This window comes from Anas platyrhynchos, chromosome 28, assembly GCF_047663525.1.
Source record: "Anas platyrhynchos isolate ZD024472 breed Pekin duck chromosome 28, IASCAAS_PekinDuck_T2T, whole genome shotgun sequence".
Classification (NCBI taxonomy): Eukaryota; Metazoa; Chordata; class Aves; order Anseriformes; family Anatidae; genus Anas; species Anas platyrhynchos.
Window position 1 is genome coordinate 6,228,700 of NC_092614.1, and position 23,547 is coordinate 6,252,246.

The window sequence follows — 23,547 nt, forward strand, 5'->3', positions numbered from 1 at the left end:
CAAGGGCCAAGCTGTCTCACATCAAATGCTGAAAAGAAACGCTCCACAGCAGAGGTGAACATCGCCAGCCCGATCAGCGCCCGAGCAGTGGCTCGCCTCCCTGCCAGACACCAGCCAGGGCTCGGCTCTGTGGGGAGGCAAGTTCTCGGGGAACGCCTGCTCACCTGTTCTTCCTACCAATGCAGGTGGGGGGGAAGAGTTAAAACATTTAAAATCTAGTCTATTTTAAAACAATAGCATGCAATGCAGGCCTCTCGGGGAAACCTGCGCTGTTCCCTTTATTAGAAACTGGCCTAATGGTCTCGACAGTGGCTGCAGCTTCTCAGTTTTTGGCTGCACGAGGTCAGTCTGGGCCAGCACAGCACAATGACAATTCTGAAGCAGGTTCCTCAGGTGCGAAAGCCTTCAGGAAAATCACTGTGGAGCTGCTTTTGAGGGGATCTGAGGCCTTACTTAAGATTTAAAAATAAACCAGCAGTCTGTACATTTCGGGTTTTTTGCTTCAGTACAAATGGAATAAACTTGGCTGCTTATACACCGTCAGTAAGTCTCGGGTTTCAGAGTAGAGGGAGAGATGAAACTAACTGTTTTGGGCACCTATCGGTAACAAAACTTTGTCCCTGCTTAACTCTGACATCCCTCAGGAAGTGGAAAGCACATGTTTAGGTAGTGTAAGCCTTTTTCCTTTTATTTAGAATACCCTCTTTGTTTAAACAATATTTCCCCCCCCAGATACAAAGTTCGGCCAGTAAAGATTACATGGAAACTGGAACACGCATCGTATGGAATACAAGATGCACCGGATGAGGAAGTTTAAAAACTTTCCGAGCGAAAAGTAGAACAAAGAAAAAAGTCTCCTAACATTTTCCCAAAGGTTTCACTCTCCTGTCACACACACTCTCCAAATGACAGCTAGCAAATTCAACTCTGCAAAAGAAAACAGAGCCATGTCAATCGAGAGGAAAGAAAACAAGCCTCGAGGACACAAACGCACCTTGGCCTGGGAGAAGCAGCAGGTCCAGAGCAGCTGCAACCTCTGGCTCCTGCGCCCACTCACCTATGTTAGCTTCTTGGCTTTGTTGTAGAGCGAATCCACTACTTTACTCATATTCTGAATAGTCTCGAGGGCAGCTTCATAAGTTTTGTCTACTGGGGGTTCATCGAAGATGATCAGGACTCCCTCGCCTTGGTCAAGGATGCCTGCGGACACAAAGCTGCGGTTACCCCTGTAACACTTGACGGATCACACTATTTGACAGATCTGATCTTCTAGACAGCAGGCATTCAGGGATCTACTCAACAGACATCCAGTCAGCTGCACCAGGTTTGGAAAGGGCTGATGTGCTGTGTTAGATTAGCTGACCGATTTTGCCCAGACTGCATTAGTGGTAGCTTACCCAGAAATAAACAGCCCAGGGAAGGGCCCAAAATCACACCAAGGAGATGCTCAGGACTGCACTCTCCCTAACTGCTACCTTCTTCCTCAAGGCCCTTGTGCCCTGCAGGACGCCTCAGCACAACAGACACTGGTGCAAGGCAAAGAAGCCATTTTATAATTAAGCTATTTCCAGGTGCCAGATGGGTACTGCAGCTGAGTTCTGCTGGTTTTGAGCTTCTCTCTAAGCAATGTGCCTCTTTTAGCCAGTTCCCATTCATCTTGCTCAGCCAGAGCACGAGGGCTTTCTAAGCCAACACCAGGGACAATGTAAACAAGAACAGAGCTTCTTCCCTGAGGGTGAATTAGAAAAGCAGCTCCCTGGGTCCCAGACAAACCCAAACCATCAGCGGGGAAAGGTGACCACATACATGTATGCCAGTAAGCTCCAAGGCAGAACAGTGCATATTTGCTACGCAGCCCACCAGTGGATCTCACAACTCTCCCTGGATGCAGCTGCAGGAAGTAAAGACTAAAGTGTGGTTTCTGATTTGTGAGAAATTAACCCTCTGGATTAATCACGGCAGAAGAAAGGAGCAATAGAATAGACAAGAGTAACAGAGAATCCACCAGTATGTACTCTTCCCAATGCCTGTTAACTTGCATGCATGCTGTCAGAAGCAGAGCAGAGCACTCCAACAAGTTCAAAGGCACGGTGATGAAGAGGAGACTACCCAAAGCTTTAGTACATGACCTGGCCATGGGTGGCAGGGCAGTCAAGACTGAATGCAGACTCACCATGAAATTTCTTGTCCAAGATCATTTGTGACAGTTTCCTTTCTACATCAGCCTGAAATTGAAGCAAAAAAAATAAATAATGGAAATCTCATAGAACTATATAAAGAAATATGATTTATACCAGTCCACACTCAACATCCCTGGGAAGATACAAGCACTGTTTGAAAGCAGGTATTTTACCAGGGAACATGATGTCAGGACAAATCTCTCCTTGCACACTGCTTTGGTACTACCATATGCTTTAGATGACAAAGGAAATTAAGCAGTAGCTTTTAATGGTGAGAGCACCAAGATGTCTTGCCCTTTTGTTCCACTAAAGATGGTGCCATCTGTCTTCATACAGGCATTACCATTAGGAGCATTCTAGCTTGGTTCAGCAAATATTTAGTCAAGCATTGGCCAAGCTTCAGCTAAGCCATTCAGTACTGAGACAATCTCCTGCTCAGAGCGAGGCACAGCCCCACAGGAGATGGCTCTTCCTCTTGCACTCTTTGGACGGGGGACACACAGCTGTACTTAAGAACCAGCTGCAGTCCAGCTTTTACTCTCATTACTAAGCATGCACTGAGCACCAAGGGCTAGACCAGAAAAGACCTGCATGGGTGAAAAAGGAAGACAGCTGATGGAACAACCTGGAAGGCTGGAGCTCAGGACAGTTAAGATCTCTGATCTTAAAGGTCATACTACAGGACAAAAGCAGGTTGGGATGCAACTGGCTGGAGACTACAGTGGATTTTCCTAAGATTTAAGCTGGCTGGGATTGTCTTTAAAGCAGTTATTGCAATGAGCAGTGTGACATACGCATCCCTAATGAAATTTCTATCACTGATTAGCTGGATCCTACATCTTAAGGGTCTAAACACAGATTCCTCTGGGCATGCTCATGAGGATTAAATGCAGTTCAGCTGGGAAGACTGAGCTGATCATGACATGAGCTATTACTACTGCAGAGGAAAATCTGTCTCCAATAAAAAGTAAATGGTAACACATGGAATGAAACCCATGGAAACTGTCCACATTAAATTCCCAAGAGCGACATTTGCAGGTAACTGCTATGGAGCTGACCTGTTGGGTTTAATAGCCTATGTTTATTTCCTGGTGGCAAACACCATTTGACCTCAATTCCCTTACCCTCTTAAGACACGTCACTGATTTCTAGTAATGTTCTTACCTTTGAGAGCTTGATAAGGCTGGATATGTGTTCAATCTATAAGAGAGATTAATAGAGTTAAATAAATCTTCAGCCGTACTTTTGACACACAACACCGAGGTATGGGGCTCACCTACACAACAGTTCAAGGGCCTGTAAAGGCACTGACCTACAATCTAAAATGTTTTTATCTGTTTTGCAGCTTCATGTCCTTCAGATTTCATATCTGATTGCATGTGAAGATTGACTAGCTATGAGCCAGACACCTAGAGCCACTTCACTGTGAAACATGAAATAACTCATTTCTTCTCCAAGATTACTGCAGCTTTAACACACTCTGAAAAAGCCCTTAATAGCCAAACACCTTCAATGGTAAAAGCATGTCCACATTTCAACATGTATAAATGAAATACGTGGAAAGTACAATTCTGGAATATGGTTTCCAAAGTTCCCCTCAAACCTTCCCTCATCATCCTTCAGCTGAACTCGATGAGTCCTTGAGCTGTGGATGTGCTGAGGAGCAATGAGTAAAAAGCATTCTGCATGGAAACGAGTCGTTCATCCAGTTACACGCCAACAGAAGGGGACAGGGGTGCTAGTATTTTGGTTTGCTTGATGGAAACACTTACCTGTACTCGGGAGAAGGGTTCGATGACTCTGATCAGATTCTGTTCCAATAAGTTATCATAGAGTTTAGCCAAATGAGTGTTTATGATGGGGTCGTCCCTGAGCTCCACCTTATAGTCTGTCAGAGCCTGAAGAAGACACAGTGGAAACGGATCACTCAGGTAGTGACAGGCCTCCTGTCCTCCATGTCCCCTGAGTATAAAATAGCCTCCCCTCCCTGCCCAGTACAGTATCAGTGGCTAATCTAATCCTGTAACTTAGCTGGAAGGCCAGGAGATCACCACAGCCTAACAGTCTTTCAAGCACCTTGCAGCAAGCATCTTTCATCTTTACACCACTGGAGCTTAGCAAGTCAGAAAATCTCTGGTTGACACTCAGGAATCAGCATGATAGGATTATTCCCTGGCATAGGAATCCCCCCCCTTTCTCTTTGTAATGTTTTTGCTGAACACCCAGGAAAACTTTTAGGAATGTGCGCATCCCAGTGAACATCATCAGAACTACTGGAAACTGGTTCTGAGTTGGCTCTTCAAAACCAGAAAAATCTAGTTTCAAGCAGACTACTACTCCCCATGCTGCAAAAAATAAACCAGTTAAGTATTACTGAGTATTTGTTACAGCTTCCTGCTGTGGGAAGCAGCAGCTCCTACAACTTTCCACTCATGTATTTCTGAATGCTTTGGCTAGCCATTTCCCATTTTCTTTCTCCTGACTCACCTTTTCAAAATCTGCCAGCGACCGGTTCTTACTGGCCTGTGCCACACATTTTAATGCTTCTGTCTGCAAAGAAAGAAAATGAGAGAAGGTTACTTTTCCAGATTCCCCTCTCAGTGCTATTATGTTAACTGTGCAGTATACCGAGGACGTGCTTAAGAAGCAAAAAGGAATGTTCCTTTTGCTACAAAGCCATGTCAGTTTTACTTCCATGTAGGAAAAGAACAGCTGCTAAAAAGGAGAGTTTGCAGAACAGCTGCAGGACACAGCATGAAATCAGCTTCATGGCAGCAAAGAACTCAAGTTTTGCAAGGTTTGAGAATACCAGCTGCAGGTCCTATCAGGTTGCAGGTTAGGAGCAACGTTGATACAATTGTTAAGGAAACTGCACACTTGCTTAACAAACAGGGCCATTTTCAGCCCTTAAGATGTGTTTCGCCCCTTCAGCATTGCCTCTGCTACCAACCCCCTATCACCAACAGCATTGGAAAACTGTTCCCTGTCTACCCAGCAGTTGCTGTAACAAAGCAAAAGACTCGGCCACAACCAAACTACCATACTGATATTAAATAGGATAGTAACCCCACTGGAACAATAGCTTCCAAGTGGTGAGAGACACAAGCGCACTAGAAACAGGTCAGCCCAGGGGCTGCGGTACATGAGGCCCACGCTTCTGTTATCATCTCTCCCAGTGAATTGCCCCCAAGGCTGTCTGTCCACTTTCCCTCTGCTCCCTAAGCTCAGTTTCCACAGCTGCTGCACGAGCTTGTGGTCACTGTTGTCTCAAGAGAACAGTGCAGGGAACAGCTGAAATTTCCTCCACGGAGAAGAAGAGCCCTCGGTGCTCTGAAAAGAAACCTCCAACTCAGCTGTCACCAGGGAGAAGAGGATGAAGCGGGGCCACAGCTGCCCTCTATGATCCAGCAGGGATAATGCAGGGATATCCCTACTTCCGACTCCTTTCTATTATGCACCTATGCTCACTGACCTCATCCTCCTCTACTAAATAGCTTCCCCAATCCTTTGTGAGGTAGGTGGGTATTAGCTCCTGCGTCAAAGCAAATAGCTGGCAGACCAAAGCCACTGAGGGCATCAGACCCTGGCACGCCTGGCTCTTGGCCCTGTGCTTAACATAAGCATCCCTGGATTTAATCCGGGGGTGGCATTCACAGGCTGGCAAGTTAACGTTAGAATAAACAGTTGATTTAACAACTCCCCAGCTGCCTGCCTTCCACCTTACAGTCATCTAGGTCTCAAGCTGCTCAGCCTCGCTGCTGTGAATGGATTGTTTTGATTGTTTTGACTTGCTACAATACAAGTAAAACCAATGAACAACTTGTATTTAAATGCATCAGATTCATGGCTGCAGCAGCTGATGATGGTTCAGATGAGTACCGTACATCACCAGGCATTTAGAAGTTCATGAAGAAAACAGGGATGAGAAAAACAGAGAAAATGAAGTGAGAGGGTCAGATTTTCAGGTGGTAAAAATCACTGTGTTCCCTTTGAAGTCAATTGATTTATGATAATTTAATCAGTTCTGGATCTTATTTAGGATACTCAGAAGTGTAGGATATTTTGGTATGAAAAGGTCTGACATAGTAACACAATATTCTCAGAGATAATAGGAAGATAGAAAGGATTAAGTTTCTCTACCTGTCTTCCCGCATACCGCAGAGCAAGCTTTCCACTCACTAATGCCTGCACATCTTCTGGGCTAGAGAGGGGAAGGAAGGGAAGAGAGTATCTATTCAACAACATGGCCAGCTTAAATTTCCATGTGCCAAGTTTCTAATTCATAACAAGTTACTAAAGTTCAAATAATGTTATATCAGACCAGTGAATAGATCATAAACAAAGACAAACAGCAGAGTCTGTCTGATTTAGTTCTTTCATTACCGTAGTCTTATACACAAAAAGCCTTTCCCATTTAAATGTAGGAAGCATTCTTTGCAGAACCATTTGCCACGTACATGTTAAGCATAATTTTGCACAGCAACATGTATTTCAGTGCAGTGATGGCTTTTGGGTTGTCAATTGAATCATATCCCTCAAACGCCTCATAAAAATACGAATAGGCTGTTTTCCAGTCCTTCTCTTCTGCTGCGTGGATAATACCTGTTGAGAGGAACAAACAGGCAAGCATCAGAGTTAATTCTAAATGTAACTGGAAGAAGACAGAATGATTTGCTTGCCCAGTGCTTCATCTGGCACTTCAGGAGAAGGAAGCTTTCCCTTCTGTGCTGCCATTTATCTCATTTCTGTAGGAACATCCATGTCCTCTCTTGAGAACAGTGGGTAGTGAACTCAAAAAGAACCACCAAAGTTGTGGATGTAGCTAAATATGGTCAACACCCCTTATTGTTTCCATTGGGACTTCCACTTGCCCCCATTGTTTATCTGATTTTCCAGACATTGTTGATAGACAATGGAGTTTTAGTTACAACAGACAAGTCTGGGGCACTTCAGGTAAGTGCCTGCAAATGTGACCAGGAATAATGTTACACTTACATTAACAAGGTGTAATGCTGTACTGCCTAAGTAATTTATGGACCCTCCACCACTGGAAGCTTTCAAGAACAGGATGAATAAACATATGTCAGGAATGATGTGATTATAGCTAACCCTGCCTTGAGGCAGCTGGGCAGACTACCGAGTATCTTGAAGTCCCATTCTATGATTCACTCAGGAAAGAGCAAGTATCAGTCAACTGTTGCATCATGAAAAGTCCCAGACTCTCCCCTTCTCCTGAAGGGCTTTACCTGACTGCATGTCTAATGCTGCTTGCAGTTTAGGTGGACAGTAGATTGCGTTGGCTGTAGTCCGTGCAGAGGTTAAAGCTGCTCTTGCTTTTGGCAGATTGCTCAGGGCATGGTAAGTCTTGCTTTCTAACAGCTGCACTTCTACCAGCAATGCTTTGTCATCCATCTTTTTCAATTCCCGAAGAAGCTGGGAGCCTAGCAGTGGGGAAGAACAAGAACCTTTGTAAGCTGCTCCACATCTGCTACCAGTGACTACACAAACCAGCTCCCTCCAGATGACACCCTTCTTCCCCCATAGGCAGTACTGGCATTGAGGAAGGGAGGTTAGGCTTACACAACCTGTTCTTCCAAGAAGAAACAAAGGAAAGGAAATAATAGCAGTTGAGCATCAATCCAGAGTTGGAAAAGAATGAACCAGTTCTGTGCTAGAGGTAGAAGAAGGCAGTGAGAATAGCTGTGTATGTGGACAGGTGCCTCTGTCACCTTATCACCGGCAGCAGACACTCAACAGAAAGTCAAGGATGTGTTGTGTAGTTCAAATTGTCACTCTGTTACACCTTCCCCAGGTGACAGTATCATTTACCACTCACATTCAGAGCTCCAATCAAACCAGAAGTACTGCCCGTTCCTGCATCATTCCCCTAGGGTGACCTGGGGATTTTCAAACAAATCCTAAAAATATGGGATAAGGAACGAATGTTTTAAGCACAAAACAGCTACAAATCAAATTAAGGAGGTAGGAACGGGTAGCCTAAGAAACACCTAGATGAACTGTCACATTAAAGTCTTGTGGGGACAGCAAGAACCAACCTTAGAGAAAAGTTTCCCCCTACAAACCAAAGAGCCAATTTAGGGCAAGCAGAGACATGAACTTTATCCTCATTTGCTGCACTTATAAGCTGAAAAACATAGCTTAAACCATACAGCAAGTTGGAAAAGAACAGTGCCTCTCTAGAAATGCGATGTAGAAATGCTTTCTTGCATCTACTCCTCTCCGCTGCAGACATAATCGTGTCTTCTTGGCCAGCCACAAAGCAATGCAAGCCCAAAACACTGGTATCTTGATAGAGTGTTCAGAGAGGATGCCTTATAGATAACGGCCTTCTCAACTCCATAAGCTGTACCACCATCACTCAAGTGATTAAGTTAATTAAGCATAGCTTTGGTGTGGGAACTCTAATGAGCTTAAACCTGAGGTCATTACACATCTGCACGCAAACTAATTCTAACTTGATATTGAATTCCATGTATCAGAGCACTTATGATAGCTTTATATTCTGCTCGGACACAAGCCACCCAGGTGACTCTGGACATGACACATGCTCTTGCTGCCACGCTGCTTAAGAACTTATGGGTCCCTGGTGAAGCATCACCACTGCCCAGGTGAGCACTTCTTTCACGTCAGTGCAGTTATCTCTCATCCCTGCTCATACCCACACACTGAGCTGGTAGAACACTCTGTACAAATACCCTTTAGCCAGCTTAAACCTCTTCTCCCATCACTGCAGTCATTTGCAGAATGGGCATTTGTAAAGCACCAAAGGGAGTTGGGCTGTGTAAGATGACCTGCTTTACTCTGCTTTGCAGCAGAGCAGGAGAGTTCACATGGTTAATTACCATATCTCAGGTGGTGTAGAAGCAAATTCTTAAAGCCTTTACACTACTTCACAAGAGCTTGTGTAATTGCATCCTCAGAGGTTTGCCATTTCCTGGCATTACTACTATTTTTACTGAGGCAGCTTTTGAGTGAGCCAAAGAAAGCCACTTTCTGACCACAGCACTGTACTACATATGTTACAGAAGGAGACAAACCCGATGGCTTCAACTGGATACAATTCCCCTTTGCTTCCAGAATTATTTGAAATGAACACATGATGTGAATGAAGAGGTCTCTAGAAGCTTTTATTGCCACACTGTAGTAAAAAATGGCAGACCTGGTACAGCACTGAGGAAATTAATATCTGAGTCCTACAAAACTTATCAAAGAACATGACGTAATTGGTCCTTTCCCTTGACAGCCTCTAGACTAATTTCAAAGCAGAGAACTACCACTGCCACCTAGTGGGAGACTCACCTAGCTGCAGTGCTTCTTGGTACCTCTTGGTATCGAAGTACAGAGAGACGAGCCTCGCCTGGAGAACAGAAAAGGAACTGCTGTGAGGAAAGCCAGAGAAAGGTAGTACAGGTTTATTTGGTAAAATTAAGCTTTATATTCTTATCTGCACAAAATTCACTAGCTTAGTTTGTATTCATTACATCACATGATCCAATTCTGCAAGATCTAGCCAGTTGTCCAAATGGTAGAACTAAATACAGTGGGTCTGTCTACTCAAGTATCAAGAAGAGTCACTAGCATTCAGTATAATCACTATTGGCCTTCTACTGCACATACAAATATCTGGACAACACACTAGAATTTCTCTTTTATTGTTATTAAATCTGATAAAGGGAAAATGCTATTATACACATCTGGAAAGCACAATGTAACATACCTCCAGTGCCTGGCGTAGGAAAGTCCTCTTCTCTGATTTGGCCCATTCAATACACTCTAAACACAGGTCAACCTTAAAGGGAGCAGAAAGAAATTTGTAAAGCCTTCTGCTGCCCCTCTTTAAAACAGCAGTATTGTTCAATCATTTCCTACAAAGTAACACAAAAATACAACACAGCCTAAATCTCCACAACACAGGTTAAGGAAGTCAGTCATCCAGTCTCAAGAGCAGCATTGCTGAATCTCACAATAGCTTTATTTTAAAATGAACCTGGAGATTAGGTAACAGCCTTCATCATTAATGCCTACCCCAAGTGTCTCAATGAACCTTGCCTTCAGTATTACCCACGTAAGGTGTAGTAGTAGCACAATGCTAAGCTCCTCTATTAAACAAGTACTCGCTGGTTACCACACACAATATTCTTCAGCTTCAGGCTGCACTGTGTTAACAGCAGAATTTAAACTCTCAGAAACGTTACACAAAATGAGGTAGAATAGCTAGAGTTTAAGTATTTTCATATTCTACTTGCTAGACTAACTTCCTTCACCTTGCAATTCTGTTCACTGTATTACACAACTTACAACAGTACTGCAAGAGAAAGTAAAATTCAGAAGGCAAACTAAGGTTCAGTCTAAGCTTTAATTGTAACAAACAAACAAAAAGCAGACCACCTTCTTTCATGGCTTTTCTAATGCATTTCACCTTCCAGTAATTTTTTTCTGACCACCAGGGACAACCCTCCCACACTGGAATATGAAAATACAGATTTGGCTTCCCAAGTTGCACCAGTTAGAATTGCTGCTGAAATCCTGGGAGTATTTCTTAAACATCTGGGGGTTTGTTTGAAACAACATCTGGGTACATGAGAACTGATTCTGCCTTAGGCAAGGAATGGCCTAAAAGGCTTTGAGGTCTCTTCCAGTTGTGTTTTGCACTATGTCATTTGGCAACAAAGAGAACTGCATTTTCAATTGCTCTACAAATAAAGAGGAAAATGAAGTATATGTGTTTTAGGGCTTAAATATGTCAGACCATGAGTGTCCTTCAGTAGTATAAAGCAGCAGAGATGCCTGGTCTCCACTGTTTACAAACAAGTTAGGTACCAGGAATCAGTCAGTAAGTGACACTGGATGTCATCTATTGCTTCAAAGCAGCCTACTGGCTTCTTTTTTAAGACTGATGAAATTCCTGCAATGGATAAAGCAGTTTCTTTCTGCCCTAACTAGAAGAGGGTGCCAATATAGTACTGGGTTGTTATACATAACAATTAATATTGCAGTGCTAGGTTCAGAAATGCCTTTTTCCAAAGCCTCTGGATCACAGTTCTTTCTGGAGCAGCTCTGTAGCTGTACTACACTGCAGGACTTGTCAGCTCCTCGTCACTTCTTATTAAATGAGGACAGCTTATGAAAAGCCATTATGAAATTGCAATTTATTGCACAGTGATAGCTTGAGCATTAGGAGTAGAAGTCTCTAATTTCATTGCTTTACTGGACTCTTGGGAGTCTTCTTAATATGCTTTACACTGGGGGAAGCAAATATCCCTCCGAACATTTCTGAGGTATTAAACGTATTCAGGAGTACCACAACAAGAACCTCACAGGTTCGGTGTTACGATTCCTTAAGGTTTTGGGTTTGGCTTCTGAATGTGTGTGAAAGGGACTGTTTTGGACAGCTGTCCCCATCTTTATTACTCCAAGTTCTTCTCCTCTCATAAAATGCCACCTTTTGGGACTGCATTCAAATATCATTTACCTGAACTTATCTTCAGAAAGAAGTCTGAAGCCACTCATTTTTCCCCAAGCCGTTAATGGGTTTTCTCCTTACCTGCACACCCTACACTGCTTCCCCTTAACCTTTTATGTTAAAGAGAGGCAAAGATTCTGTCAGGCACTGTTTACAGCACACACAAACCACAAGACTGAACAGCTTATAAAGAACGTTTGCTGTGTTACCTGAACTCCAGGATGATACTTCTGTGACAACATGGTTAGAAGGATGCCATCTGCCTCTTAATGTGACATATCCTCTTCAGGACTGTAACCTGTCAGTCACTGCATGCACAGTGGTGCGTGGGCTGTGTCCTTAACACACTGCTCACCTCCTTTCTCGCTCCCTTTCCATCTACCTGCTCTGGTGGGTCAGCCACAGTACAGCCTACAGTACTGCAGGTTAACACCACCTGTAAGTGGCCCCTCCTCATTTACACATCACTCCCGTCCTTCTCCCATTCCCTCTAACCAACAAGTCACATGGACAACAGAAAAGAAATAACCAAATTCCAGGGAGCTAAACAGAATGGAGTAAATCCTAACTGAGGCCTAGTTTACACTCCATGGGTTTCCTAGGGGAAAAGTTCATTCACTGGAAGTAGCTTACGCTTGGTCACTCCAAAAGGCTTTCCACTTCAGGAGTAACTCCTACACCTCAAAAGCTCTCTGTAGAATGAAACAACCACCACGTTGTATCCCCATACAATGCAACTTCATGTCTCCAGCTGAAAGACGCTAACTAATGCAATCTTCTAATCCCACCTACTCATGAACAGACTTTGAACACTCACTTCTCTAGCTCTGTGCCATCACACACTGCCCCAGTTTTCCACTAGACTGAGCTCCCTGGGACCTGTATAGCACATCTCATCTCTCACATCCTGAACACTAATCACATTACAGAATATTACTAATGCTGAAATTAGATTTACACCTAATAAATACAACACAAATTTTTGAAAAATTCTCAGGGTGAGAGTTACTCCTAGACCCCATCACCAAGACGAGGCTTGCAGACGAGCACGGTTATGAGTGAACTGAATTATCTGATGTTTTATTAATAGAATATATCCAAATGCATTCAATGAAGGTTTCCTGACATGAATAATTCTTCAGTGTGAAATAAAGTAGGTCAGGTAATGATGCTGAAGGCTTTTGACGAACAGATTATTGCTGAAATTTAAATCTCACCTCCTGTCCCGTTGCTGCCTCCATATCAAGGAACAAATCGAGCAGGGATCGGACTAAGCGGGCTGCCTTTGCTTTGCTGATGGAGTTCAAGAAGGGTCGGACATACTTCAGAAGTCCTCCCAGCTCTGCGAACAGGAAAAAACAAGTCATGAAATACAACCACAGAACCAAAAGTTACACTGCAGTTGGAGTACTTGACATGCCTATACACAGCAGTATTTATTATACCAGGAGCTTTATAGCAGTCTCTCAACATCACTTACAGGAAAAGAGCGATAAACGTCACCTGAAAGAATGCCCCGCAGTAAACAAGGGGACTGGCAAGGGTGACCGCTGGGTTCTGGTCTTACCCACACAGCATACGTTTCCCGTTACTTCAGTTCGCCCAATTATAACACCATTTGTAGGTGCCTCAGGCACATTTTAAAAATGTAAGCGCCTGTTAAATGCTTTGAGATTTTTCTATAAAATGGGCAATGGAGTTTATAGTTTAAGTATGTTTTTATTGACTCACAGTTTGAAGTTTTCCTCTACCATACTTAGAGAACCCTAGCAAGTCAGATACACTCCGCTGCTGAAAAAAGGACATTTAACACTTTGACTACCCACATTACCTAATTAGATCGCAGCTGGCTTAACTAAGTTTCTGTTAACCTAACCTAGTCTCCAGTCCAGCATATACTTACAGAGCTAGTCTCAAGCTAAGAAAGGAAAAGTCTTTCTTTATGGTGAAATACACTGAAAACATCATTCCTAGAGTGCAAAGGGAAGCGGCAGTCAGTGTCACAGCAGTTTCAGGACCCAGCGCTCCGGGAAGCAGAAGGAGTTACATGTCGGAATTGCACAGTGCAAGCGAGAAGTCTCCTCCTGTGATAAACACCACGCGGACCGTCGGGACAGGTCAGACTGATGACTATTTACATTTACATGGAAGATGACACTTGCAGCAGCGCAGCACCGTGCCAGTGCATGGTTCAGTGCTGACTCACGAAGTTGTGGGGCTGTGTGCTGGAATCACAGCCTGTAATTTCAAGTCTCACCCAGACATCAAGACTGATTCTTTACACAATTTCATAGTAAAACAAACAAACAAACAGAACTCGTAATAAATGTATCAGAAACCCTCAATATACCCTATACCAAACTGGTATCAGAATCAGAACTAGACTAACATAATTTTACTTCAACTAGGCCATTAGAGGAACCTCAACAGAATTTTAGTTTTGAAAGATTCTAATAAAAACAGCTGAAAACAAGGTGTTCATATTTCACTTAGCCTTAATGAAAAAGAATTAGGCTATAAGAACATCTCAGTAATGTTTTTTTTATTTTTTTTTCCCAAACTATTTAAAAGTTTAATCAAACGAAATAAAATTGCATTTCTTATCCTGTTAAGAGATGGAACTCAGTGTTCCATCCCAGTTGCTCATGGGGATGTACTGACATTTTTACACACCTGGAAGTGCAGTTTTAAAACAAATGAAACTTATAATTCTTGCACCAATTCTCACAGGAACCTCATTTTCCAAACAGCAGTATAAGAAATCGTGACCCTTTCTATGATCAATCACTCACTTTTTGTAAAACAAGCAAACAATAAAAGACACTGACTGCCACATCTAAGATTTCAAAAAAAAATTTTACTTTCTCTATGTTTAAAAATAAATGGGCAGGTTTTTCTAGAACCAAGGTGCTGCTACTTCAGTAAGATTAAGCCCCACTGACAGATAGTTTTAATCAGCACTCAGCTTTTATTCAACAAGGAACACTCTGCCTACTGCCCCATGACAGGCTGCAATTTTAACCACCCTGAGGACACACGTTACACTGCAAACCATTCAACCTGCAATACCACTCAGATGTGTAAACCCTAATCATTTGAAGTTAAAGAAAAGTTAAATGTTCTTCACCAACTGTTTCACCTAACAGTGAACAAACTGCCATGACAGCAACAGGCAGCATCTCCCAATGTTAAATACATCAAGCTACTCCCAAACATCCTTTCTCTTGCTGTGAGCTGGGAGAGGTGGGCTCCTGATCAGCCTGCGGGGCTTGGGAGAGGAGCAGCACCAGAGCTGGAGTTGCCTAGGAGCAGGTTCTTGTGTTCTTCCCCAGTGCAACTAACACGAGCACCAAAAAACACAGCACTGAACTGGTCACAGCACTGCATCCTTATCTGCTAGCTCCAGAACTAAGAACTTTTCAGTCTTCCTCATCACAGCAGCCAGGCTCCCTCCAAGGTCCATCAACTCTCAGCTAACGCGAGGCACCGCTCCCCACACTGCTGCCTTACGCCAGCTTCTCAGGACCAATGCAATTATGTTTGTTTCAGTGCTGAACACGCTTTTGCAAAGGAAAGGAACTTCAGAAGAAAAGAAAGGCAAACCACATGAAATACACTGCAGTACCTACCTTCCTATTGACTTGCTCAACAGCTGCCTGGGAATTCACTAGACAGATTCTAAGTGAACAGCTAGGAAAGCCATACATTTTGCAGACCACGTTCAGGCATGCAAGCTGAAAGTTCCCACTGAAATTTCTCTTTCCCATCAATGCAACTGTCAACTATTTTTAGGGTGCCTTTTTTTTTTTTTTTTGAAATGAACGTAATAGTTGGTAAAAGGGGTGTGATTGACAGCTCTAGAGATTGATGAGCAGCAGCCCTGGAAAATGAATTTTGATATTCAGCCTCAGAGAAAGTGCTTCCACAAGCTAATATGCCATGCACCTGAATTCCTGATCTGAGAGTTATTCCAATCCCACAGTTTTAAGCAATGCTAAAAAATCTAGACCTGTTTAGAAGTGATTAATCCTCCAGGTGAATCCTCGTAATCTATCAAGCAGCTAAAGGGGGTAATTTGTTGTTTTTTAAAAACAACAACAAAAAGGCCGTAGATCACCAGAGTTTTAGTCCTCTAAAAACTACAGATTTGCTCTATGCTCTCAGCCAGACAGTGGCAGGGCAGTTACAATTTCCTAACCCTACCAACCAAACTGCTGATTTTTTTCCACAGGCTGCAACTCACAGAGCCTTTCACCGCTGGAAGTTCATAGGACATCACAAGTTGAAAGGGATCCATAAGGATCATCAAGTCCAACTCCTGGTTATCACTTGGAAGTAGCCACTGAGCTATATCTAGAACTCAAAGAAATTCCACCAGCTAAAACTAAAACGTAGGCTGCAAGATTCACAATGAGATCTAATTTATTCCTAGCAGAAACTGCATTCTCAAAAATGTCCTTGTTAGGCTAGGCAGCACCAGATTCACTCCTGCTCAACACAAAGATCTGAGCCTGCTTGTCGCCAGCATCCTTGCTAACAGCTGTACCTGGGGAAGGTGTTGCTGACCCTGCCTGCCTGTCTCTCCTACCAGCATACTGCACCCCAGGAAGCAGACAGGAAGGGAAGGTGCCAGTGTCTTTCCCACAGGTCTAGCATACTTCCACACTGTTGTACCACCCCCTTTCTTTGTCCCTCAGCTTTACAAAACTCCAGAAAGCACACATGGTGATCTCACACTGATCTACGTATGCACAGTTGGCTTCTTAATGGTGCCAACTCCATTTCCTTCTGAAAAAAAAAAAAGGTTTTGATTAACATTGTCACTTTCAATTATTTAGCCTTCCCCCTAGAAATCTTTTAGCTTTCCATCCCCTGAGGATGGAATGAAGTTCTTCATACTTCTGTAAAACTCAAGCTTCAACTCAAAAATATCCCAAATCCTGCCTGAAGGAGGCCATCAGGCACCTAGGAGAACTTTTCTCAGGCTTCTGCAAACCAGCAGTACATCAGATCATTTACCTGGAAACGCTCTTTTGGTGATTACCTCCCTTGGGGTAGGAACGGAGCCGTGCCTCATTACCTTGTTACCTTTACAGAAGCAACCATCAGAGTGCACAGGACGCCTGTACAGCATGGACACCTGCACCCGAGCTGAGCAACCCGAGGTCCTGTACTATCCAGTGAAAGGAATGGGCACTTCTACAGCATTTCTCCTATTCTAAGTTCTTACTGCAGGATGAGATTAATCATGTGCTGGAACATCCCCTCTCTCCTCCACTGACTGTACAGACAGCCCAAACTAGGAAATCAGACGCGGACAGCTACAGCCAGGTGAGACACACAGCACCTTTGCTTCCAGCTCTAAGCACAAATCATCTACGTTGTCCCAAGCAAATCACACAGCATCAGTGTCCAGAATGCTCCAACACATACAGGCACGGGTTGACCAGCTAAATGACCAAGTCAAAATACACATTTACAAAGACTGGAGAGTAGCACACAGCATGAGCTTCAGAACAAACACAAAGCTGCAATCTTTGACCAGCTGATATCCAAGACCGTATACAGCTTTCTGTGAACTACTCCAACACTAGGTTTGGCGTCCCAGCTGAATTTCAGTTTGGTTAAAGGTTCTGCTGGCCCATTCTCCCTATCAGTTTCAGTTTGTTAAAAGCATGCATGCTTCACTTCAAGTTCTGATTTATTGTCAGGCATACTTAGAACAGTGCACGGCTATACCATGGCCAACTGTTTGCTGTAGACAGAATGCTTTTTGTACAGATATGGTATATCAGCTCCTGAAACACTCAAGGTGAAAGGTGCCCCAGAAAGGGAAGACCATTCCTCGGCAAAAGAAAAAAATAACACCACTGAATACCAAGTAGCACAGACACCACCTTAAGCTTTCCAGGACACAGAAGACACGAAGAGGTCTTACTCAAAAATCACTGAACAGAGAACTTTTCTCCATTTCTGTCCTTTCACACGGTCACAACAGGATGACTGTCAAGTCTTGCTCTTGTGCAGAGCTGGCCAAGCATTTTCTGATGTAATGTTTCAGCAAATAAATCAATTGAGAAAGAAACTGCTGCTGAGAAAGGAGTTTTTTGGACAGTATTTCCAATTTGAAACAAGGATCTGGGACGTTTAAAAACAAATCCAGAGAAACTTCTCGCTGCATACATGACAACTGAACAAAGCTTTAGATACTTAAACTAAAGCTGCCTCATGCCAAAAGGTCATAAACTAAACTTTCCAATGCATCAGCAATCTTTTGGAACACTGGGCCTTGAAGCATGAGATTAATATTTTATGCTGTTTATTTACTTATTAAGTTTCTGTCCTCTCACCAGACATAACATCTCCTGCCTGAATTTGCTTTTACTTCTATCCCATTACCTGTGTGGACTGCGTTTGTTTCCACATCCGTACCTCTCACCCGATACCTCAGTTACTTATTTCAGGCTCACCTTCTGCCTGCCCAGTCTTGGCCAACAGCGATCCCAGTTCCAGGATGCTCTGCTCTTTGACTTGCACCGCTTCTTCATCATTTTCCTGGACATCACGTTTCACTAGAAAAAAAGCAGAAAAGTTACCTTTAATGCTGTTTCAGTTAGAAGATAATCATTGCCAGCCTTCTCTTGGAAAGGCACCAAGAAAGTAACTGTTACAACAGGCAACAGCAAATTCAGCCTGGGCTACAAGATCTGGAAAGCAGATTACGTGAAAGCTTACATGCAGTGCTTACAAGCAGCAGTCGATCTATACTTCACGAAGACTTTGGTCCAGCTGATAGATATGACTGCTTCCTCCAATTTGAATATTGTCTAAGTTTTGAAGTAGTCTCACTAAGCTCGTCCAACTGTTGAAGTTTCATTTCAAAAGAACACCACCACACAACAGACCTTCCCACTGGAGCCACAAAACCAAATAAAAGAAATTTATAGGATTTCCAACTGGGTATTCTGGTATCAGGATTTACGATGCTGCCGCTTTGTGCATCAAGTTGTGAGAATCCCTTGCTCAAAACGCAGCACAACAACAACTTTGGATCCACAGAGTGCATATGCCCTCTTTGCTCAGTAGCAAGGAGGTGCTACCATCGCTGCTTTTAACACCCACTGCAAGAGTCAACGTTCCCTCCCACATGAAATCCTGATAAACCAAACAAGGCTGTGTACCAACGTGAGTAACTGTGGCTCTGAGGTACACAAAAGGGTCAACTGTGATAAAGCAACACCAAGCCTCTGTTTGCACAGCATCAGTTTGGTGTAGTTTATCCACAAAATGATACACCTCACTCACAACATTACTCTGTGATCTGCTGCAGCGTAAACTTTCACCTCCAGCATCACCTGCACACGTGAACGACCTCGGCTTCTACGTGAACAAATAAAGCTAAAGTCTTTGCTGCCACAGGGCTGTCACCTAGCACTACAGAGGGAACCGAAATCCTCTGCGCTGCCCCAAAGCAGGGACCACGGCTTTCCATCCCCAGAACTCAGTACATGCAACATCAAACACAAAGCACCGTCTCTCAAGCAGGGCCATCTCGGGGCAGCGCTCTCTGGACAGCTCCGACTCGCAGCCACAGGCACCACGAGCTCTCCCCACTGTGCCTGGCCGGACAGAAAGTTGCAGGCATGCCCCGGCCCTGAGCACGGCACCTACTAATTAACCACACAAACACCGACGGGGACGAGCAGGGAGCGCTCCGAACGCCACGGCCCAACACCAGGAGCCATTCACTCTCCGGGCGCAGGAGGCTGACGGCGGCGGGCACGCCAAGCAGGGGCTCGCTGCCTCGCAGCCCCGCTCCCTGCCCCGAGCCCTCCCGGCCCGGCCCGGCCGCCTCCCCGCCGGGTCACAGCCCCAGCCCCAGCCCCAGCCCCAGCCCCAGCCCCAGCCCCCCCCGAACTCTCCCCGCTTACAGGCGCCGCTCCCACAGCCCTGACGGCACCGACCGGCCCCAGCGGGGCTCCTCGACCCCCAACCCGGCGGGCAGCGGCACGCCGGGGGGGCCTCCTCGCCCCCCCCGGCCCTCGCCGCCCGCCGGCTCCACAGGTGGCACCCCGGGGCCGGCCGCCCCCTCCCCCTCCGCCGCTCCTCCCGCCGGGCCCGGGGGGGGGCTCCGGGCAGCGGGGAGGCGGGGGGGGGGCGGCCGGGTCCGGGCCTGGCGCCGCACGGTGAGTCAGCAGGCGGCGGCAGCGGGCGGCGGAGAGCGGAGGAGGGCGGCCGGGGCCGGCGGAAGGAGGCGACGGCGGGCGGCGGCCTCACCTATGGAGTGCAGGATGCCGATGGAGGCCTCGCGGTCGGTGGAGAGCAAGGACTGAGCGCGCTGGAACTCCAGCACCGCCGCCGCCGCCATCTTACGGCTCCCTCACTGCGCCTCGCCGCCGGGCCCGGAAACGGCCGCCCCGCGGCCACGCCCCTCGCCACGCCCCTTTCCCGCCCCGAGGCACGCTGGGAGTTGTAGTCCTGGGAGGGAAGGGGGCGGGGGGCTGGGGGGGGCTTAGAGGTCGGAGGCTCGGGGGGGCAGGGGGCAGGGGGCAGAGGTTGAGGGGTCAGAGGCTGCAGGGCACAGGGGCGCAGAGGTTCGGGGCGCAGAGGTTCGGGGTTTAGATGCTCAGGGGCTCAGGGGCTGGGGCAGCTCCGCTGTGGGGCCAGGCTGAGAGCTGGGGGGGTTCGGCCTGGGGAGGGGAAGGCCCTGGGGAGAGCTCCCAGGGGGCTGTCAGGGCCTGCAGGGGGCTGCAGGACAGCTGGGGAGGGGCTCTGCTGGGGTGCAGTGCCTGGTGCCCACACAGCCCCCAGGGACAGTGACCCCCACCACAGGCAGCCCCCACGCCACAGCCCTTCTGGGGACCCAGGGAGCACCCAGGGGTGGTGTGGGGTGAAATGAGCCTGGGATCGCTGTATGGTAACCCCCAGAACGGGGCTGAACCCATAACCTATAGCTCATAACCCATAAACCATAACTTAAAACCCACAACTCATAACCTATAACCAATAACCTATAACTGATTATCCATAACTCATAACCTATAACCCATAACTCATAATCCACAACTCGTAACCTATAACCCATAACCTATAACTCATAATCCATAACTCATAACCTATAGTCCATAAGAGAGGAAACCCCATGCTGATTGATCATCCGCTGCTTGATGTCTCCAGCAGTGTTCCAGGGGATGCCACAAGTCCACCAAAACTCTGGGATCTCATCCCATGGCCAAGAGCACAGGGCATCCCAAACCTGTCTGCATCCAGCTAGCCACAGACCCATCCGTTTGCTCACCCTATGAAAAAAATCCCTTTGTCCTTGTGCAACCCACGGGAAGGGTTTGCTGCTTCACTGCTGGCATGGGAGCTCTTCGGCTGGGATCACCCTGGATTTAATTAGCGGGCGTAGCTCCCAGAAAACCCCAAACGTGGGTTTTGGGACTCCAGCCGTTGCAATGAGCACCCTGCAGCCAGCCCGAGGCTGCCGGCACCAGAGGGTGGTGCAGGCAAAGGCACGGAGCTGTGAGCGCTGCGAGAGGCGACCGCAGCCCCATGCTTCAACCTCTGTAATAACAGTAATGATATTTCTTTTAAAAAGTGCTGTTTCGGGTTCACGGCGCAGTTTGTTCAACCTGAAGCACAAGGCAGCCTTAGTTTGGGTGCTTTTTGAGCAAAAGCAGTGGAAATAGAGAGGGAGAGCCATGCAGCACCCAGGGGTGAGCCCTGTGGGGGTGACACCAGCCTCCAGGGTGGCTCGGGTGACATGGCTGTGGGGGGGGGACACAGAGCCATGCGGGGAATGGGGGGGGGGGGCAGCACCCAGGCACCCACCCAGGTACCCACTTCCTTAGGGTGCTGCAAACGAGTGATTTGGGGTGCTGAAATCCAGGCAGGGGCCCCGCTCCTCTGCCACCCCTAACACCCTAACACCTTCCACCCTTAACTCCTCTCTTCTTTTTACTTTTTTTCCCCAATTTTTGTTTTTGGAAGTGGCTGCCTGAGCTCCCAGCCAGCTGCTGGCTCAAATAAATATTTAACTGCAGGGTAAACACTCGCATTTTCCTTCTCTGCTGCTCACATTCTCCCTCCTCCCTCAGCAGCCCCCGGTGTGAATGCGCTCTGAGAGCGTCCCATGGGTCAGTAGGGACCAGAGTGAACACAGACCCGAGTGGGCAGTGCTGTGGGGACGTCCCTGGGGACACCATCAGCATGTCCTCGTGTGTGTCCCCGCTGCTCCCTTTGCCCCCCCGCCCCTGCTCCCTGGCCCTCTTGGGGTGCACCCAGGATGAGGGTGTGTGTGAGTGCACGTGGAACACTGTTTGTGTGCACATGTAGGTGGTGTGTGACACGTGGTGTGTGCAGTGTGTGTGCAGTGTGTGCAGTGTGTGCAGGTGGGCTTTGCATGTAGAGCTGGCGGTGTGCACGTGGGGGCTGTACACGTGCATGCCATGTGCAGCCCCCCGCACCCATGTGTGGGTGCATGTATGCATGCACACGTGTGTGATCTGCACATGCGTGCACAGGCACACGTGCACTGACTGTGCTGCAACGTGCGGCGCACACGCATGGATTGGTGAACAAGTGTGCACGGCGCGGTGTGCGCCTGGACTGTCCTGACACCAGCAGGCCCCTGGCCTGTGGGGCTGCAGACTGGGGGCTGGGCTGGGGGGCAAAGGGAGAGGGAGGAAGGGCGGAGAAGGGAGGAAAAGGAAGGAAGAAGAAAAATGAGATGGAGGAAGAGAGAAAAAAGAGGGAAGGGAAGGGAAGGGAAGGGAAGGGAAGGGAAGGGAAGGGAAGGGAAGGGAAGGGAAGGGAAGGGAAGGGAAGGGAAGGGAAGGGAAGGGAAGGGAAGGGAAGGGAAGGGAAGGGAAGGGAAGGGAAGGGAAGGGAAGGGAAGGGAAGGGAAGGGAAGGGAAGGGAAGGGAAGGGGGGAAAAATTAAAAAAAGTAAAAAGAAAAAATAGAAAAAGAAAAGAAAATAAAAAAGAAAAAACATTAAAAAAAAGAAAATAAAAAATGGAGAAGGAAATAGAGAAAGAAACAGACAAAGACAAGGAAAAAGAAAGAAAAAGAGGAAAAAAGGAAAAGGAAAAGGAAAAGGAATAGAAAAAGAGGAAAAAGAGGAAAAGAGGAAAAAAAGACAAGCAAAAGGAAAATAAAAAAATAAAAGAAAAAAAAGGAAAATGAAAGAAAAAAAAAAGAAAGAAAAAGGAAAAGGAAAAGGAGAAGAAAAAGAAAAAGAGGAAAAAGAGGGAAAAAAGAAAAGCAAATGGAAAACAAAAAATAAAATAAAAAGAATAAAGGAAAGGGAAAATGAAAAGAAAAAAGAAAAAAAAGAAAAAAAAAAGAGAAAAAGAAAAAGAAAAGAAAAAGAGGCAAAAGAGGAAAAAAAATAAAAGAAAAAAAAAGAGGAAAAGAAAAAGAAAAAGAAAAAGAAAGAGAAAGAGAAAGAGAAAGAGAAAGAGAAAAAGAGGAAAAAGAGGGGGAAAAAAAAAAAAAAAAGAAAAGCAAAAGGAAAAGAAAAAAAAATAAAAAATAAAAAAAAAAAAGAAAAAGAAAAAGGAAGGAGGAGGGAGCAGCCCCACAGGCCAGCACAGGCTGGGGGCAGGAGCAGCCCCAGCCTTCTTCCCCCCTCTGCTACCCCCCCCCCCCCCCAGTTTTCCTTTTGCCCAAATCCCAGCTTTCTGCCCCAAGCGTCCCAGAGCCCGCAGCCCCCCCCTGGCCGAGCAGCTCCTGCCCGAGGCCGGCCCGCACCGCGCCCAGCGGCGTCTCCACGCGTCCTCCACAGCCACCTCCAGGGCCCAGGGAGGCCGCGGAGACCGCGGTGGCCTCCAGCCCAGAGCCTCCTCCTGCCGCCATCCCACCACAGCCCCCTTCTCCA

At 46.2% G+C, this 23,547-nt stretch overlaps 1 protein-coding gene across 1 annotated transcript; it reads right to left on the reverse strand.

Moving 5' to 3' along the window:
- Positions 1–667: 667 nt before the first annotated feature.
- Positions 668–20,103, reverse strand: PSMD11 (proteasome 26S subunit, non-ATPase 11). Its single transcript, XM_027445344.3, has 14 exons — positions 19,942–20,103; positions 18,135–18,236; positions 12,882–13,006; positions 9,919–9,990; positions 9,501–9,558; positions 7,427–7,621; positions 6,638–6,782; positions 6,321–6,381; positions 4,668–4,730; positions 3,953–4,078; positions 3,345–3,380; positions 2,174–2,225; positions 1,058–1,200; positions 668–927 (listed from the first exon to the last, which is right to left on the reverse strand). Exons 1-13 carry the CDS (start codon positions 20,030–20,032, stop codon positions 1,058–1,060), a joined length of 1,269 nt encoding a protein of 422 aa, XP_027301145.1. The 5' UTR covers positions 20,033–20,103; the 3' UTR covers positions 668–927.
- Positions 20,104–23,547: the final 3,444 nt, after the last annotated feature.